The 19,809-nt window shown below is 40.7% G+C and overlaps 1 protein-coding gene across 1 annotated transcript in view; it reads left to right on the forward strand.

The window, feature by feature from the left end:
* The window catches only part of LGR5 (leucine rich repeat containing G protein-coupled receptor 5), a 189,974-nt gene extending 185,623 nt beyond the window's left edge, over positions 1-4,351 (forward strand). Inside the window, 1 exon segment of the mRNA XM_040409920.1 lies at positions 14-4,351. Coding sequence (XP_040265854.1) covers positions 14-1,098 — 1,085 coding nt within the window. The 3' untranslated portion in view covers positions 1,099-4,351.
* Positions 4,352-19,809: the final 15,458 nt, after the last annotated feature.

A 19,809-nucleotide genomic window follows, 5' to 3' on the forward strand; every position in this document is an offset into this window, starting at 1 on the left:
CATTTTGTCATTACTACAGGACCGTTTAAACCATGTGACCACCTGTTTGGAAGCTGGCTGATCCGTATCGGAGTGTGGCTGATCGTTCTCCTAGCTTTTATTTGCAATGCTTTGGTGATTGCCACAGTCTTCAAACATCTATCTTATATTCCATCCATAAAGCTTCTAATTGGCCTTATAGCCATTATGAACACATTGATGGGCCTTTCCAGTGGGGTCCTGGCTACTGTTGATGCTCTGACCTTTGGACAGTTTGCTCAGTATGGGGCTTGGTGGGAAAACGGAGTTGGTTGTCAGATAACTGGATTTCTGTCCGTGTTTGCAGCAGAAACCTCCATATTCCTTCTCACTGTGGCTGCACTTGAGCGAGGACTTTCCACAAAATGTTCTAATAAGTTTGAATCAAAATCCTCATTTATAATTGTCAAGTTGTCCATAGGCTTTTGCTTTATTCTTTCCTTGGTAATCGCAGTATCTCCACTGTTGAGTGGCAATACATATGGGACCTCGCCATTATGTTTCCCACTGCTTTTTGGTGACCCCTCTTCTATGGGCTTCATGGTCGCTTTAGTCCTTTTGAACTCGCTATGCTTCCTTGTTATGACAGTTGCCTATACGAAACTTTACTGCACGTTAGAAAAAGGCGAACTAGAAAATGTGTGGGACTGCTCGATGGTAAAGCATATAGCGTTGCTCCTCTTCACTAACTGCATTCTCTACTGTCCGGTGGCCTTCTTGTCCTTTTCCTCCCTGTTAAATCTTACTTTTATTAGTCCAGAAGTGATTAAATCAATTCTCCTGCTCATTATCCCATTGCCTGCATGTTTAAATCCTCTGTTGTACATTCTCTTCAATCCGAATTTCAAGGAGGATATTGGTGGTCTGAAAAGCACAGATATGCTGTGGAGCAGATCTCGGCAAACTAGCCTGTCCTCTATTAATTCAGAAGATGCTGAAAAACAATCCTGTGATTCTACGCAAGCCTTGGTGACCTTTGCAAGCTCCAGCATTTCATATGAGTACCCATCCAGCCCTTCATCATACCAGATGACTGAAAACTGTACATTATCAACTGCAACCTATGTGTCTTGTCACTGACAACATGGCCACACGGTACTGGCTCCTGTACTCGAGACATAAGCCTCTCTTTATTCACTATCATTGGAGAATAGTATTGGTTTGTCTTTGCTGCATCCATATGAAACCAATCAGCTATGGTATTTCTTTTGGATATTGTCTGAAAGATAAACCTTGGGATTTATCATTAATCTTTTACAGGGTTATCTTGCCTTTCCATCACATCATTTCCTCTAATTAAACCAAAACTGAATGCCCAGAACGTTGTCAATATACTCCCAGCTGCCAGGATTTCAGTATTCATAACACATAAAATATGCTGCAGAGCCACCTCCATATAGTAAACAGCTTGACTTTAAATCTATTACATGCAGATCTTACAATCTAATACACTGCACAGCTCAATATTTTGGAACACACATGATCTGTTTCCAACAAACCATTCCTCTTTCACTGATCAGCCATTGCCACTTTTAAAGAAAGTCTAGAGAGACCGTTCATCAAAGAGCCAACGAGAAGACACAAAGTCCTTAGTTGTCACACGTTTCCCTGATGTTCATATGTGATGGTTATGCTTTGGAGATCACGAATCTTTCTTCTTGGATTGAGAGACAAGGACTGCTGATATGTATGTGCCCTAATGGAATTAACAAGTGTGTCATGCTTCCACGATAATAATGCTTGTGTCTTCTAACCTGCACTTAATACAATAAACTAAAGAAGTTGTTAGGCTGTCTCTGGTATTGCAGCTCAGTCACATTCAAGAAAATGTAGTTGAGCTGCAATTCCAGACATAGCCCATCATCAAGAGTTTCTGAAAGAAAATAAAAACACACCATTTTTCAGTCTAAATGTCCTTTACAACCAATTATTTGGAAGGAGTGTTCCTAGGAACTCTTGTTCCCGATAACTGCCGTAAAGGTGGCGACGATCACCCAGTGAGTGAAAGCATAGCTGGTGTGGTCACCTAAATCATCATTTCACTGTTTACTCAGGACAAACTACTGCCCTGAAACATTGATTATGTGGACAAGCGATCACAGAAGCGATGTGGGCTTCTAAGACAGCATTTTGAGTAGGTAAGAAAAGGACATAGACAATGAGAGGATGAATTTATCCGCTATTGCAGCTGAACATATATTCACACTAATGCACTTAGTGCCTTCAAACATGGCAGATTATGTTGTAGAAAATTTCTGCGACCGAAAATGAGTTCCATTTTTCTGAATATCCATATGCTTCCCACCAAAACAACCCCAATCGGATGAGTGGAGCTGATTTTTGGTTGCAGACATTTTCTGCCACAAAACCTGCCGATTGTGAAGGCGCCTTCACTGTGCCATGTGGATACAAATGATCACTTAACCATGGAGAATAAACTATGTTCTATCTAGTCATTTATCCATTATTTGTACATATTTCTATATCACACTGAGTGTATACAGAAACACATTATGTTCTCAAAAGTAAAGGTTAACACATAAGGACTTCCTTTTGGAGAACTTTGAATATTGAAGTTACAATCTTTCATTTAGGACACATAGGATCACTGCTATATGATGTACTTTTACTAGGTAAAATCAACTAATGGTGAACACCATCAAGTGTAAATGTTGACAAAAGACTGTTTTTCATCTAAAGGATATGCTCACCTTTCTGTTGGCACCTCTCATGCAGCATTGTATGTTGAGAACTGTAATATCGTGTCCAGAGAGGGAAATACTATTTAAATGTGACCGGTCCTATATAGCTGCATTGAATATTGTATACTGTATGATTCAGGTTTTCATTTCATTGAAACAGCATTAAACCTCACTCAGACAGGCATGTTGTACCCAAGTTTAACAGTCCATATTCCAAGTGTAACACTCTGGGGGAGATTTATCAAACTTGTGTAAAGTACAACTGGCTTAGTTGTCCATAGCAACCAATCAGATTTACCCGTTTCATTTTTCAAAGGAGCTGTAAAACATGAAAGGTGGAATCTGATCGGTTGCTATGGGCAACTAAGCCAGTTCTTCTTTACACCAGTTTGATAAATCTCCCCCTCAGTCTCCTCATGATTCTACTGAACAATAGTGATCTATGATGCTGTAAGTCCAGTTCAGCAGAACCATAGGACGTCCACAAGTTACACATGGAAAATAGACTGTTTAACACTGGAAAATTATGCCTTGATCTTACACAATACACTCCTGAGCACTTACAGTAAGCTGTTACAATATATGGATTGCATATTACAACTTGGTTGAACTTGACGGACTTATGTCTATTTTCAACCGTATCAACTATGTAACTTCCTAGTAATTTGACTATAATGTTTTTTTACTTGTGTATAAAACGTAATCTGCAGTGTCTGCTGCCACAAATGGCAGGCATGGATTGAAATCAACAGACAATGACTGTCCTGCCATGTCTTCTTTTCACTACTCAGCAGCAAGCATTGACCCCGCTGTTCACTGGTCTCCATTAGACTCAAAACTAGGCAACCCCTCTAAATAATTACATTCAGCGATAAGCAGATATATCCTAGCACTAACCCAACAGTCACAATGCAATGTTTTAGTGAAATTGGGCAGATCACTTATCAACTCTTTTCAGAAAATTTGGAATGTATCACTATCCAAAAAAAAAAAAAAAAACGAGATAAAGGGATTATAGGTCACAGATGTTACAATACAACTTTTTATAACCAGGATTTATATATTGCTATATATAGGGCTCTGATATTTTTTAAAATAAAAACAGCCATATAACTGAAGCTGGCACAGGCCACAACATCCAACCCATTCTATATTTTAGTTAATCCATTATGGGAGTGTTACGGTACAGTATAGAATGGTTCTGGACTTCAAGCAGTTACAAATGTAAGGATGACAGACTGAGGGGATGAGGTTTGTGTTACTTCATATATAATAGGCCTAAAATCACACATTTAGGAAATGGGGAAACATTTATGGGCAGAACATTGTATAAAATCCATATAAATAAACCTAAAAGCTCTCCTATAAATAGAAATAAGGTTTTATTTTTATAAGCATGTTTGGAATATTGTGATTAGATATGCGTAACTTTGACATGAGAAAACTTAATTTTTATGAGATTTGTAAATATAGATCTGTATTTATTACTTTGGCAAAGATACAATAACATCAAATGGTATAAAGTGGAAACAGCTTCAACATGTTTATCCTGCTCATTGGTTTTATTGAGGTTGTTACCTGTATATACTGTATATAAAAGTCTAGTGTCTGTACATAGGTAATACCTGCTTGCTTTTATATTGGTGTAACAAATATATGCAATTTGTAATAAAAAATTGTGATGAAATAAAATAATGAAGAGATTCTGGTTTGTTTCTAAAATATTAAATCAAGGCTAGATGGATTTGATGTATAGGCAGCTGAATGGAAGATCTATCTGTCTTCATGTTTCTATGTTACACTCAGCAATCAGCAAACTTGAATTGGTGCTAAGCCTGTGTTCACATCACGTTTAACGTATAAGTCAGGGGGGAAAAGGATACCAAAAAAAAAGGCCCTTTTTTCATATTTAAATTTTATTATGTCAGTAAAGTTTTTTCTTAAGTAGGCATAGTATTTTGTACTGTGCAAGTGAATAAAAAATTATTTATTTATTTTTCTCTTCACTGCCTTCTGAATTGATCATTACTCCTGAACTGAACATTCACTCTCAATTGACAGCTAAAATACTGAAGGATTAGTTTACATGCTACCCTTAGTACTATGGGAAGTGTAGTGGAGTGAGCTGCTGAAGGGAGATGTAGAGACACTGTAGCTGGCTCTAGTATGTTTTATATCTCACTTCAGTACTGGAGACACTGCTCAGTGTTTCTACAGTCAGGTCCATAAATATTGGGACATCTACACAATTATAACATTTTTGGCTCTATACACCACAATGGATTTGAAATGAAACGAACAAGATGTGCTTTAACTGCAGACTGTCAGCTTTAATTTGAGGGTATTAACATCTAAATCAGGTGAACGGTGTAAGAATTACAACAGTTTGCATATGTGCCTCCCACTTGTTAAGGGACCAAAAGTAATGGGACAATTGGCTTCTCAGTTGTTCAATGGCCAGGTCTGTGTTATTCCCTCATTATCCCAATTACATTGAGCAGATAAAAGGTCCAGAGTTCATTTCAAGTGTGCTATTTGCATTTGGAATCTGTTGCTGTCAACTCTCAAGATGAGATCCAAAGAGCTGTCACTATCAGTAAAGCAAGCCATTATTAGACTAAAAAAAACAAAAAAAAAAACAGAGAGATAGCAAAAACATTAGACGTGGCCAAAAAAAACTGTTTGGAACATTCTTAAAAAGAACGCACCGGTGAGCTCAGCAACACCAAAAAACCCGGAAGACCACGGAAAACCACTGTGGTGGATGACCGAAGAATTCTTTCCCTGGTGAAGAAAACACCCTTCACAACAGTTGGCCAGATCAAGAACACTCTCCAGGAGGTAGGTGTATGTGTGTCAAAGTCAACAATCAAGAGAAGACTTTACCAGAGTGAATACAGAGGGTTCACCACAAGATGTAAACCATTGGTGATCCTCAAAAACAGGAAGGCCAGATTAGAGTTTGCCAAACGACATCTAAAAAGCCTTCACAGTTCTGGAACAACATCCTATGGACAGATGAGACCAAGATCAACTTGTACCAGAGTGATGGGAAGACAAGAGTATGGAGAAGGAAAGGAACAGCTCATGATGCTAAGCATACCACCTCATCAGTGAAGCATGGTGTTGGTAGTGTCATGGTGTGGTTCTCTTGTATTTATTGATGATGTGACTGCTGACAAAAGCAGCAGGATGAATTCTGAAGTGTTTCAGGCAATATTATCTGCTCATATTCAGCCAAATGCTTCAGAACTCATAGGACGGCGCTTCACAGTGCAGATGGACAATGACCCAAAGCATACTGCAAAAGCAACAAAAGAGTTTTTTAAAGGGGAAGAAGTGGAATGTTATGCAATGGACAAGTCAATCACCTGACCTGAATCCGATTGAGCATGCATTTCTCTTGCTGAAGACAAAACTGAAGGGAAAATGTCCCAAGAACAAGCAGGAACTGAAGACCGTTGCAGTAGAGGCCTGGCAGAGCATCACCAGGGATGAAACCCAGCGTCTGGTGATGTCTATGCGTTCCAGACTTCAGGCTGTAATTTACTGCAAAGGATTTGCAACCAAGTATTAAAAAGTGAAAGTTTGATTTATGATTCTTATTGTGTCCCATTACTTTTGGTCCCTTAACAAGTGGGAGGCACATATGCAAACTGTTGTAATTCCTACACCGTTCACCTGATTTGGATGTAAATACCCTCAAATTAAAGCTGACAGTCTGCAGTTAAAGCACATCTTGTTCCTTTCATTTTAAATCCATTGTCGTGATGTATAGAGCCAAAAATGTTAGAATTGTGTAGATGTCCCAATATTTATGGACCTGACTGTATATAATGTCATCTATGCTGCTGCAGCTTCTGAGGGTATGTTACAAAGAGAAAGGGGAGGGGATCTCAACTTCTCTATGGGAGAGATCATAGCAGTTAATCTCGACCCACTAGTTCAGGAAAAGCATAGAATTAGATATGAAGCTTGCAGAGGGGAAACTGGTTAAAACCTGTAAAAATACATATATAATGGTCAGATATAGTGCTGCTTCTCATTTATACACACAACAGCTCATCCTGAAAAGGCATACAAGCCAAAGGTGTTATAGGCTAAGGTAATTTCTAATTTGTACACCTTTGGGGGCATTTTTTCTTTTATTATTGCATTGTACTCATTTTGAGCTAAAAATCATTTTTTAAGTTTGTCTTTATTTAAAAAAAAATATGGAGCCCTCTTCTCTGTACAGGGCTGATATGCTCCAGTAGCAGGATCTGAATTTTCTCTCTGCTCCATCAGCCAGCCCACCTGAGGGGTCCCTTATCTCTGCGCTCTGACATTAAAAAACACTGCTCAACTCTTATCTTACTGATAAGAATGTGGCTTAAATAAGTGTTTATGACCTAAATTAGAGATAAGAGTTATTAGATGACCAGCACAAAGTGAAAATGAAAAGTACATTCACACAGCTAGACAGTTAATTCTTTGCGACATAACGGGTCAATATTTTTAATAAAGACCAATTGAAAAAATTATTTTAAGCCCAAAATGAGTAAAATGCAATGCAAGGTATACATAGCTGTTTCTATTTGTTCTGACTTTCTATGTGTATTATGCTATTTAAAGCATACATGTAGAAATTCTTAAGGGTTATGGTAATTCTTGTCTGGGATGACCTATTTATGAATAAAAGAAAACACCTAATTTATTTAGTAATGTTTTTTAATGATCTTTTAATTACAGAATAAAAGGTGAAAACATTATTAAGCTGTTATCAAAGGGCTTCCCACTCCTAGAGTGAATCTTGTGTCTGTGGGACAAATGTCACCAGAGGACCCTAACAACCCCTTTTAAGGGTTATCCTTTTGCATTCTGACAATAAATATGAAAGAAGGTTGAAGGTGCATTACATATAGAGAGCAGCACAACACGTACGAGAGTGGCCTTTGCCTCAGCAGCCCATGTCAGTATTATGCTATAGTTCCCATCTTGCATTGCTGACATCTATTCCAGAATGTTCTCCTCCCCCTGTATATACATGGATGCTGTAAAGCATTTTATATTTTGCTCCTTGCTGCTGAACCTCTCACTTTTGTTCCTAGTTACAGCCCCCATAACTCCTAATGCTGGGACTGATCGCGCTCGACCAGCAAGCTGAACTGCAGGTCATGACCCTTGTGGGTGATTATGTAAGAAACTACTGAAAGTTTTCATCACTAGATGTTACTTTAATATAATTCAGCACGAAAACAAGTTACTTTTGTAATATACTATCTGTTACAAATATTCTCAGGTTTAAAGATATTCCCTTTACGTCATTATAATGCTGCCCCCTGGTGTTTATTCTGTATAGTAATGTGCACATTCACCTACTGAGTTGGATGAGTGGGTCACGCATGTTCAGTTCCATCCTTTAAATGCCACCAGTCAAATCTACTCTTGTACAGTTACAGAGAGAGAACAGTATCAGAAAGGATGTGACCCCTTAAAACGGACACACCCCATGAGCTGCCAGCCTGAAATACAGTAAATCTAGCAGAGCAATTGGAGCAATAAATGGAGAGATCTCAGTATATATGTAGCTTTGTTAGAAATGAATTGTCACGTATTATATGATGTCTCATTTCATTTTCTTTATATCAATCCAATTTAAGGATTTTTACTTTGTATGGTATACTTTCAGTAAGTTTCCCATAACGGAATACCCCTATAATTGTTTTCACCATTAGCTTAGTTCAAATATATATGCAGTCCTAATATTACATAGGGGTGCTTAAAAAATTATCACAGGCATTTATGTTGCAACTGGAAGCTTCAAGCGGAAGTTCTGTCTAGGCTGACTGCTAGAGACACTGCTGGAGGGAAATAAGGCTCATAACAGCAATGTAGTGTGAGTGAGAAGTAGGGTGACATTAGAAACTAAGGGCCTGACTTAGGGTACTTTCCCACTAGCGTTAGAAGAATGCGGCAGGCAGTTCCATTGTCCGGTATTTTGTCCGGTCAAATACGAACGGAAGACATCCTGATGCATACTGAACGGATTGCTTTCCATTCAGAATGCATTGGGACAAAACTGAAGCATTTTTTTCCGGTATTGAGACCCTTTACCGGATTTCAATATCGGTAAAGAATAACGCTAGTGTTAAAGTACACTTACCCCCTGAATCATTAGAGAAGGCTCATTCATGATTGCACTTTGGACTTCCACTCAGCCAGCGATTGGCTCAGAGGGTATTTCCTCTGTGTCGAGAGGCACCAGGACGCAGAGACCAGCTGTGATCAGACTTGGAATTAGTAGAGATGAGTATGACGTATATTGTTTTTTAATGCCACTCTGAGCCTTTAAAAAAAATACTGACAGCCCTTTAGAGGGGTTCTCCCCAAAAAATATTATACTTTTGTAATTGCATGTAATTAAAAATTCTGTATAGCCACTGAGTTATTCAATAAAATGTATCTGTATAGCACCACCTGCTGTTTGTTATTCTTATTTCTCGCTCATATCATTGGGGGACACAGGACCATGGGTATAGCTTGCTTCTGCCACTAGGTGGCGACACTAGGCTGAAAACTGTTAGCTCCTCCCCTGCAGGCTATACCCCCTCCACCCTGGAGAGAGCATTTCAGTTTTTAGCTTAGTTTCGTAGGAGGCAGACCTCCCTGCTTAGCAGGGTGGCTCTTTTGGAAACTGTATTTTTATTTTTTATTTTATTAGGTTCATGGGGCACAGATTCTGTCTCCCTGGGAGGCTAGCCGGTGTCGGTTGTCCCACCGCCTTGCCCCCCCAAGAAGACAAGTGGATCAGGGCAGCCTCGCTCCCCTGCTTCCTACCAGCAATAGGGCCACCTACTCACCAGCCATATACTGCCCGGACCCCTGATGCCTTCTGCCAGCGGTCGTTGGGTGGCCCTGCTGGGACGACATCTAAGGGCAAAGTCCAGGGAAGACAGGTGAGTATTATTCCCCTCTCTCCCTCCCTTAGCTCCTCACCCCTGTCTGCTGGGTAGCGATCTCCCTCCTGTGTCCTCAGATCCTCAGCGGCGGTGGTACGGCACTGGTACTACCTTCGCAAGGCGCACAAACTAGGAGCAGGCTTACTAGCAAGCGTCCCAGATCAGGTCGTCATTACTCTTCTGACGACTCTGCATCCCCTCCCGTTTCCCGATCTCAGACGTCCTCCATTTTAGGTGACGCACTATCAGATGGTGAGATTGCGGACTCAGATACGGAGCTGGACCTGGAGCAGTCTTCCCAGATTGCATCTATGGTAGATAGTCTGATTTCAGCTATCTGGGACACTTTCCAAGTTCAGGAAGAACTCCCCTCCACCAGCCACCAGGCAGTGTCATTTTTGCGTACAAAGCAGACCCCTAAGTCCTTCCCTGTACACAACGACTTTTCCGTTGTTGTAGCAAAGGCTTGGGACCAGCCAGGTTTTCGCTTCATTGTCCCAAAGAGGTTAGACTTGCTCTACCCTTTTCCAACTGATTGTGTGGAAAAATGGGCCTTACCTCCGAAGGTAGACCCACCGGTCACTCGCCTCGCAAAGAACACGGCTATTCCTGTGGCGGATGGCTCCTCTCTCCAGGACCCAGTAGATCGGCGCATTGACTCGCTATCGAAGTCGGTCTTTGCAGCCAGTGGTTCAGCCTTACGCCCGATCTTCGCATCGGCATGGGTAGCCAAGGCGGTTTCGGAGTGGGCCCTTGTGATCAATCTTCCTCCAGCGGAACTCCAGTCCTTGGCGGTACAAATTTCGCAGGCAGGAAAGTACCTCTGCGAAGCGGCTCTGGACGCGGGGACGATGGTCGCCCGTTGCTCGGCTCTCGCAGTATCTATCCGCCGAGAACTGTGGCTTAAAGTCTGGTCGGCGGATTCATCCTCCAAACGTTCTCTTTCAAGACTTCCCTTTGCCGGGTCTCGACTCTTTGGTACCCGGCTAGATATTATTTCGGAAGCAACATGGGGAAAAAGCACCCATTTACCGCAACCTAAGGCGAAACGTTCCTTTCCTCCTAGGGTCACATCTCGTCCGGTGGCCTCACCTGCATCTAGGCCACCTAATCAGGACCAGCGAAAAGGCCCATCCTTCAAACCCCAGCCAGCATGGCGTCCGCAAGCGCAACAGTCTCGTTCCGCTCCCGGGAAACAGCCCTCAGCATGAAGGTGCGGCCCCACCCTTACAGGTGGGGGGTCGTCTCTTTCTTTTTCAGGAAATGTAGCAAACTCATATATCGGACGCTTGGGCACGAGAGGTAGTGACATCAGGATACAAGATAGAATTCAAATCTATCCCACCCAACCGTTTTTTCCTCTCCCAGCCGCCCAAGGATCCAGGTCGGGCGGCTGCTTTCTTCCAAGCAGTCCAGTCCCTTCTCATACGGGGAGTGATAATTCCGGTCCCCTTACACGAAAGGTTTACGGGTTTCTATTCAAACCTTTTCGTAGTACCCAAAAAGGAAGGCGATGTTCGCCCAGTGGGAAACAATGGAATAGACGGCTCTACTATTCAAGCAGATGATCGAGGTGCAAAGCTGCTAGAACTGACTCACCCAGTCAGGGGTAGACTAATTGAAAATAAATAGATAAGCAGGCACACTCTGATTTGGGTCAGTCTATTAATTTATTTGTATATATGGTAGTTTGTAGAGTGTATGATATATTAAAATAATTGAAAATAAATAGATAAGCAGGCACACTCTGATTTGGGTCAGTCTATTAATTTATTTGTATATATGGTAGTTTGTAGAGTGTATGATATATTAAAATAATGTTACAATATAATAAAGCAGTGGAGATGAAGAAGTGTATTCTGCTAAATGTCCTTTTAATAGATAATAATGATAAAGTGTGGGAATAAGTTGGTCACCGCTGAATGGTTACCAGCTGGTAATTAAAAGGTTGCGCTAATAGAAAAATAAAAAGAATAATAATAGTGCGCTAGTAGAAAATGATGCGCTAGTAAAAAATTATGCGCAAATGAAAATAAAAATAAAAAATAGTTGTCCTTATTCATGTGGTTTTATATAAAACAGTCTTTTCATAAAATAGTAGCCTCAAGGTGGAGGGTAACTGGAGGGTAAAATAGTGCACCTTTATCCCTATCTCCCCATATATAGGATAGTCTTATTTGAGGTAATAGTCACTGGATAAGAGATAAATAATAAGAGATAAATAATGCGCCTTATGTCTCCTTTTATCTAGTCACCGCTGTTCCATGGAGGGTAAATGATGCGCCTTGTAGGTATATGTAGCTGTCAGTCGATTTTCATAAAGCAGCGTGCATGTACATTGTAATTTATATATAGCAATATATATCGTTGTACTTCTTGTGCTGGGCTGTGGGAAGAAGGGATGCTCTGTGCCTGAGTGCGGCGTCCCGCACTGTCTCTGGCTACAGAGGTCACTTACCCTTCACCCGGCGCTGCTGTATTCTGTCCTGTGGCGGTGATCGGCTCTCCCTGGGCGGCTATCTCGAATCCAGTTTAGGAGTCGGCGGCTTGTCTCGTGTTGCCAAGGACGCCAGGGGGCGTGGTTCGCGCGTCTGGAGAGTGACGTAAGCTGTCACGTGATCGCGGTTTTCTCCCGGCTTGTTCTGAATGGTCCCGGCCTGTTCTGAATGGTCCTCTTGTTCTGTTTTGAGTAATGGGTATTCTGACAATCCTCTGCTCCTTAAACGTGTTTCGGGAGTCTCTCCCTTCATCAGTAAGTGGAGGATTGTAGTAGATGCTGGGGTATTTATAGGACAGAAGTAATCAGCTCATTTGTGAGCTAATTATCTTTGTCAATCAGTGTTCATATTTTAATTGGTTGCCTTGTTCAGATCGAATATGCCAGATTCTAATTTGGCACATTTAGTTTGTGGCAAGAGTAAACTTTATGCAAATTGTGGAAATATAAAGAATAATAAATAAAGAAAGAAAATAAAGAGTATTGAGAGATATGAAAAAATGTGTTTAATTGGGACAGATCATTCCTTTAGTCGATTTTTCTGGATATTATAGTCTTATCTTTTATTCCGTGAAGTAATGGTAATAGTGTAGGTTTATTGACTAGGAACCTACCTATAGGTAGTGGGTCAGATATCTTATTTACTATATAAAGTAATGATAGCATATTTAATGAGTTATATTTTGGGTTTCTATAGTATAGAAGGATATTTGCTGTGTGGATCTTCACAAATTAATGGTGTTTATGGTGTAATAGGGTAATTGTTGCAGGCTTAGTTGATTATTTTGTGTAGATTGAGGACTTCTTTATATATTTATTGTGGATGTGGATCTTTGTATATCTTCACTGTGTTGTTAAAGGTTCCTGGTTGTTGGTATATAGTGAGATGTGCCCATTCTGTCACTGGTCCGTAGTATGAAAGACCCAATGAATGTCAGGGTTTGTCATCCCTATATATTCCAAAGAGGAAGGACAATGCAGAACATAGCAAGAAGGGTAGATAAAATTCAGCATAGGGAGGTACTTGCTGTGTAGGGGAATAGTTATTGTTGTAAGTGCAGGTTTGATTGATTCTTTTATGTAGGTTTGAGGCTTATTTGTGTATTTAGTATGGATATGAATTTTTGTGTGTTTTCCTATGGTGTTGCTGGTACGTCCTGATGTTCCCTGATTGTGAGCACATAGTGGGAAGTACCCATTATGTCACTGGTCCGTAGTATAGAAAACCCAGTGACTGTTCGGGTTTATCATCCCTGTATATTCCAAAGAGGGTGAACGCCAGCATCACACCGTAAAGAAGGGGGGGGGGGGGGAGAGCCTAAATAGGTTCTTAATCTAGATATAGATCTTTGTATATTTCACTGTGGTGTTGCTGGTACATGGATTTATGGGGTCTTGTTAGTGAAATAATGGATAGTGGAATAATAAGGGACGGCCGTCTGCCAAGGAGCAACCCGGAAGAAGTAGAAAAACCCCTCCGGTTACTCGTCGGCAAGCGGTAACCCCCCCATTAGAGGAAACCGAAAATTTCCATCTCTGCGTTCAGTCCATTTGGCAGCACAGAGTAAAATTCGAAGATCCTCCTGGATTCTATTCTCGACATTTTGTGTATGAAATTGCCCCCCCTCCAATCTTTTTTTACCTTTTCAAGTGCCGTATATTTTAGTCCACTGGGCTCTTTGTTGTGAGTTATTCTATAGTGGTTTGCAATATGTTCGGATACTCGTTTTTGTAGTGTTCTTTTGGTGCGGCCAATATACCGTTTTTGACATGGGCATTCTAGAGCATATATGACTTCTGTTGAGCTGCATGTTAAAAATTCTTTGATTTCTTGTTTATGGAGGTTTGTTTTGGATATGACGCAGGTGGTTTTGGGAAAAGATGTTGTTCGACAGTTCTTGCATTTTCCACATCTGAAAAAGCCTGTGATGTCTGCCCATTCCTGAATTGTTGTTGACTGTCCTATGTTTTGTTTAATGGTGGGGGCAATTTTTAGGCCTAAATTCGGGGCTTTAGTGAACGTGATTAGTGGAGTATCTGTAATGGTAGACCCTATTGTTTTATCCTGTTTTATGTGGTACCAATGATTGTTTATGATCCTTTTGATTTTTTGGTATTGTGGGTTGTAGGGTAGTATGATCCTGCATGGTATGTCTGACTCTTCTTGTGTCTTAGTTGTTTTGTTGAAGAATGATTTCCTTTCCATTTTCTTGACTTTATTTAGTGATGTTTCTAACAATTCAATGGGGTATTTTTTATCAATAAATTGTGTTTTCATTTTCTCCGATTCTTCTTCAAAATGAGATTCTATTGTACAATTTCTTTTGACCCTACGGAACTGTCCCCGTGGAATATTTGTAAGCCATGATGGTAGGTGGCAACTGTCATACTGGATAAAGATGATGTTCGCCCAGTGCTGGACCTCAAGATAGTGAATCGCTTCCTCCGCATCCAACGGTTCAAGATGGAGTCACTCCGCTCTGTGATTGCCTCTTTGGTACAGTGAGAACTCATGGCATCGATAGACATCCAAGACGCCTACTTACATGTTCCCATCGCACCTGCTCATCATTGTTTTCTTCGTTTTGCCATTTATTCATGTCACTACCAGTTCGTCGCCCTGCCATTCGGCCTAGCGACAGCTCCGAGAGTGTTCCTAAAGGTGCTTGCCCCCCTCCTGGGTCTCCGGCTCTCCTCCCGTATCTAGACGATATCTTGATCAAAGCATCTACAGTCTCCCAATGCGAGGAGAGTCTTCAGATCACTTTGAGCACCCTGTTCCGCTTTGGGTGGATAGTCAATCGGCGGAAATCCTGCTTATCTCCCACCACACAAATCAGGTTTCTGGGCATGATACTAGACTCAGGTGCAGCCGTGGTACGCCTGCCATTGGACAAGAGCGTGGACATTCAGAGATCTATACGCATATTACTCCAATGCTGCAATACTTCTATCCGCAATTGCATGCGGGACGTTACAGCAATACAATGCTAACAGACGCTCCCTGCTTGTGAGAGAAATGCATCTAGCTGTGCAGCTAAAACATAGAATAATATGTCTGAAAAAGACATTAGGGAAGTCCAAAGAATTACCTTTCACAGTTATGATTGTACAAAGTAGTATAGCCATTATGATTTTTTTGTTTTTTAAAGTCAGGTATGCTTTTTTTTTTTTTAAATCAGATAATTTTTATTTGAGTTTAATAAAAACAAAATATTATTACAGTAACAACCCCTTACACCCACCAACCCCCCTCTTCCCACCCACCCCTTCTTCAGTCCTGCGACCAAGTAAAGTCCAGAGTCATTTCCGTGATAGTCTTTGTATCACCATACACCATTAACATACTCTCTCCCATATATCTTCCGTAACCGCCATTCCATCCCTTGTCCTCAACAGCTCACATATTCATCTTTCATCCATCCAACATATAAATGGTCACCATTCTTCCCAGCAGGCAAGAAATAAAATAAACCAGCACACAATATTTTGGACATTTTCCACCCAATATACTATTAATTAATGTTGTTATATCTCAACCACGAGAACCATACTATTTCAAATTTTTTGACCGCTCCTCTCTTCTGATAGACATACCTTTCCAACTTTACCAAGATGTGAACCCTGTCTATTAACTCTTTCAATGTAGGTGCTTCTGGATCTATCCAATGTTGTGCAATACTTTTCCTGGCTTGATATAAAACACGCATAATGGCCGTTTTCTTTTTTGCCATCCCTGGCTGAACTTTAACACATCCTAAAACACACACTAGTGGTGTAACCTCTATGTTAGTTTGGAACACAACATTCATCCAGTATCTCCTAAGCTTTGGACAGTTCCACATCAGATGGATTAGATCAGCTTTATGCCTATTACACCTCGGACAACAGTCATCTGCTCTATATGCCTTCTTTTTCAACAAAACCGGGGTTCTGTATACCCTGTGCATCAAGTACAATTGTGATACCCGTTGTGCTTCACTCACTGCTATGGTTTGAAAATTCTTCATTACTTCATCCCATAAGTCCTCATTTAGATCTCCAATGTCAGCTTCCATTTCCCGTATAATCCTAACGGCCTATTTTTATACTGCACTTCCATCAGGTCATGTAAGAAGAGATATTACCCCATTTGTGCTCCCCTGCGTTGTGGTGAGGTCTATAATACTATGCTTTGGTGCCTGAACAATGTTTTTCATGTTTTTATTTGCGATCGTATAGCATGTCTGAGCTGAAGATAAAGATAAAAAGAGTTATGTGGTATATTAAATTCTTGTTTTAGTTGTGCAAATTCTTTAGATTGTTATTAGAGAATAACTGAACCATTCTATTAAGACCATACCTCTCCCACCCCTTTGTTTCTGACACTTTACCTACTTCTTTATACATATAGTTCGGCCATATTGGTGTATATTTTGTATATCCCAATATTTTAGCCATAGACCTGGCTTTCCACCATATTTTGTGTATCACTCTCAATATCTGATATTGCGCACCTCTATCATAAAAAGTACCCTCCTCCAAGGCTGATAGCAAACATTTTTTCCCTATAAGGTGTTTCACTATTTTTCCCCGTCTTGTTTAGGTTTTTTTTCACTGTCTCCCCAACCCCCTGATAATGCTGCAGTTGGGCTGCGACATAATACACCCAAGGTCTGGTATAGCTAGTCCCCCATGCGTTTTAGGCCTCTGTAATGTACTTAATTTTATGCGAGGAACACCTCGTTTCCATATAAGATCCTTAAAAATTGTATTAACCTTGTGGAGAAAACGGATTGGAATCCATATTGGAGCATTATGGACGAGGTATAACAGTTGGGGCATAAGAATCATTTTAATAAGGTTGGCTCTGCCAATCAACGTAAGGGGTAACTTAGTCCATGCTTGCATTTTACTCCTGAACTTTTCAAGTAGGGGGTACTAGATTCAATCACTATATTCTCGAGTATCAGTAGATATTTTCACCCCCAAGTACGTAAAGGATGTAACAACTTTGAGATCCGATGACACTAGCAAAGACGGATTCACTGTTTTAGATAAAGGCATTACAGTAGATTTTGACCAATTTATGGTCAATCCAGATAGTTGGCCAAAGTCATTTATAATCTTAATAGCTTCCGAAAGGGATGTTTCCCAATCTTCCAAAAATAACAAGTCGTCTGCATATAATGCAACTTTTTCTATAAGATTCCCATATTGAAAACCTTTTACTAGACCTGCACTTCTAAGGGCTTCAGCTAGCGGCTCTATCGCCATTGCAAACAATAGTGGTGACAAAGGGCACCCCTGCCTAGTCCCCCTATAAATATTGAATGGGTCTGATAAATTACCATTTACTCTTACGGACGCTCTAGGACTAGCATATAATAACTGTATCCATTTTATGAACTCTGGGCCAAAGCCCATCTTCTGGAGTACAGACCACAAATACCGCCATTCCAACTGTCAATGCTTTGGCCGCATCAAGAGATGCGACCGCCCGCATTCGAGGTGTGAACATGACCTGCCTGAATATTTAAAAACAGACGCCTAATATTCACCGCTGTGGACATATTTGGCATAAAGCCAGCTTGGTCGGTATGTATAGAGACGTAATTACTGTATTTAAGCGATTCGCCAGCACTTTTGCCAATATCCTTCACATCCACTGGAAGCAAAGATATAGGTCTATAAGAGTCAGCTTCTAGAACGTCTTTTACCTGGTTTTGGTAACACCACAATTATGGCCTCATTCATAGACAGCGGTAAACTACCCAAACCCTTAGCTTCTTCACACACCTCCAACAACTGAGGCAAAAGTGTTGAAGCATAAGACTTGTATATTTCCACCGGTAACCCATCTTTGCCGGGGGCTTTATTATTGGCCATATCAACTGAGGGGCTAACTCCATTTCTTTTAATGTTTTAGGCCCCTCAAGCATATTCCTCTGATCCTCAGAGAGGACATTTAAATGTAACGGGTGTAGGAAGCCCTGCAAATCCTCATCCGGTGCACGCATCTTAGTCTCATATAAAGAAGAGTAAAATGTGTGCATGATTTTCAGTATATACTCTTGTGATGTGTGTATGTTCCCCTCCCTATCCCTAAGAGCCGCTATGTATGGCTGTTTTGTTGTTGGGCTTTAGAGATTAATGCTAACATCCCTACCTGCCTTCTCTCCTTCTTCATAATGGGATTGTTTTGAAAAGAACCTTTTATTTTGTGCAGTTTGTAGTAGATTGTCGTTTCAGTTTTTGTTGTGGCCTTCCCGCCATCTCTTTTTCCATTGTTACGTCCGGTGAAACAATGTACTCTGCTTCTGTTGTTTCCACCTCAGCCATTAGTCTACGTACATTAAACCTGCATTCATTTTTATTTTTATTTATGTCAGCTATTAATAACCCCCTTAAGAAAGCTTTCATTGTATCCCATACTATCATTTTGGGGGCTGATGGATTATTAAGTGTGAAAATTTCCTTCAATTTCTCCCCTATTCCACCAATATCTGGAAGTATATGCAGCCAGTACGGATTGAATTTCCATACCTTAATGCTTTATGTTTGGGAAGATAGAAAGTCAGAGCCGTTGCCATTACTGGGGGAATGATCTGAGATCCTTCGTGGGAGATATTCCACCTTTTGGCATATTGTCCCATGCTCTCATTACCCAATATCATATCTATCCTTGACAAGGAACCATATGTTGTAGAATAGCATGAATATTGTTTTGTTTGTGGATGTTTCATCCTCCAGTAATCCAACAGGGAGACCTCCTGAATTAATTTGCCAAACTGAGTGACACCACCCCCTGCAGATTGTGGACCCCCACTCATTCTATCCATATCAGTATGTATTACCGTATTGAAATCTCCTAACATTAAAACCGGGACCTCTGGTAGATCCGTCATAAAACCCAGAGCAGTTCTGAGCACAGTAGGGGAATACGGCGGCGGTATATACATTCCTATTATAACACATCTTGTATTAAATACAGTACAATATAAACAAATAAATCTCCCTTCAGTATCTATTTTTGGATAGGCATTTGAATGGTATATTCCTGTGTATGAGAAAGCTCACGAGACCCCTTGCATAATGTGGAATAGGTAGCATGGAAACAATGCCCCGCCCAACGAGGACTGAGCAGCGATGTCTGTTCTTTAGACAAATGTGTTTCCTGTAAGCAACAGATCACGGGGTGGCATTGCCTCATGCTATCCAATATTGCCTTTCTCTTGTTGTTATCTTTTACCCCTCTGACATTCCAACTAACAAATTTAATTGTTCCTGCCATCTCTACACGTTGCACACATATTCATCGGGTAGAACACTATATAAATATAAGACATATCAAGACATTTCTCTGGTGTATGGTATACAAACCAAGCTCTAACATAGTTAGTCTGAACTATCATGGTCGCAGTATCTGAACAAACAACTGGTAACTTCCCCTTTAACAGTTTTGTCTCCAAAAAGACAAGGTTAGTGCTTCAACCTCCTCCACGAGTCCCCACTACAACACCGTTTGATTGGCCCGTGGGATAAAACAGCACCCGCTGCTGAGGCCTAGCACTGGTCAGCACTTTACCCTTAGTAACTGGGTTGGCTAACCCTAAAAACTTATCAACACTTAAATTGTTTATGTAGTATAAATCCCTCCTTTACCTTATAG

The sequence above is a fragment of the Bufo bufo genome, chromosome 1 (genome assembly GCF_905171765.1).
Source record: "Bufo bufo chromosome 1, aBufBuf1.1, whole genome shotgun sequence".
Lineage (NCBI taxonomy): Eukaryota > Metazoa > Chordata > Amphibia > Anura > Bufonidae > Bufo > Bufo bufo.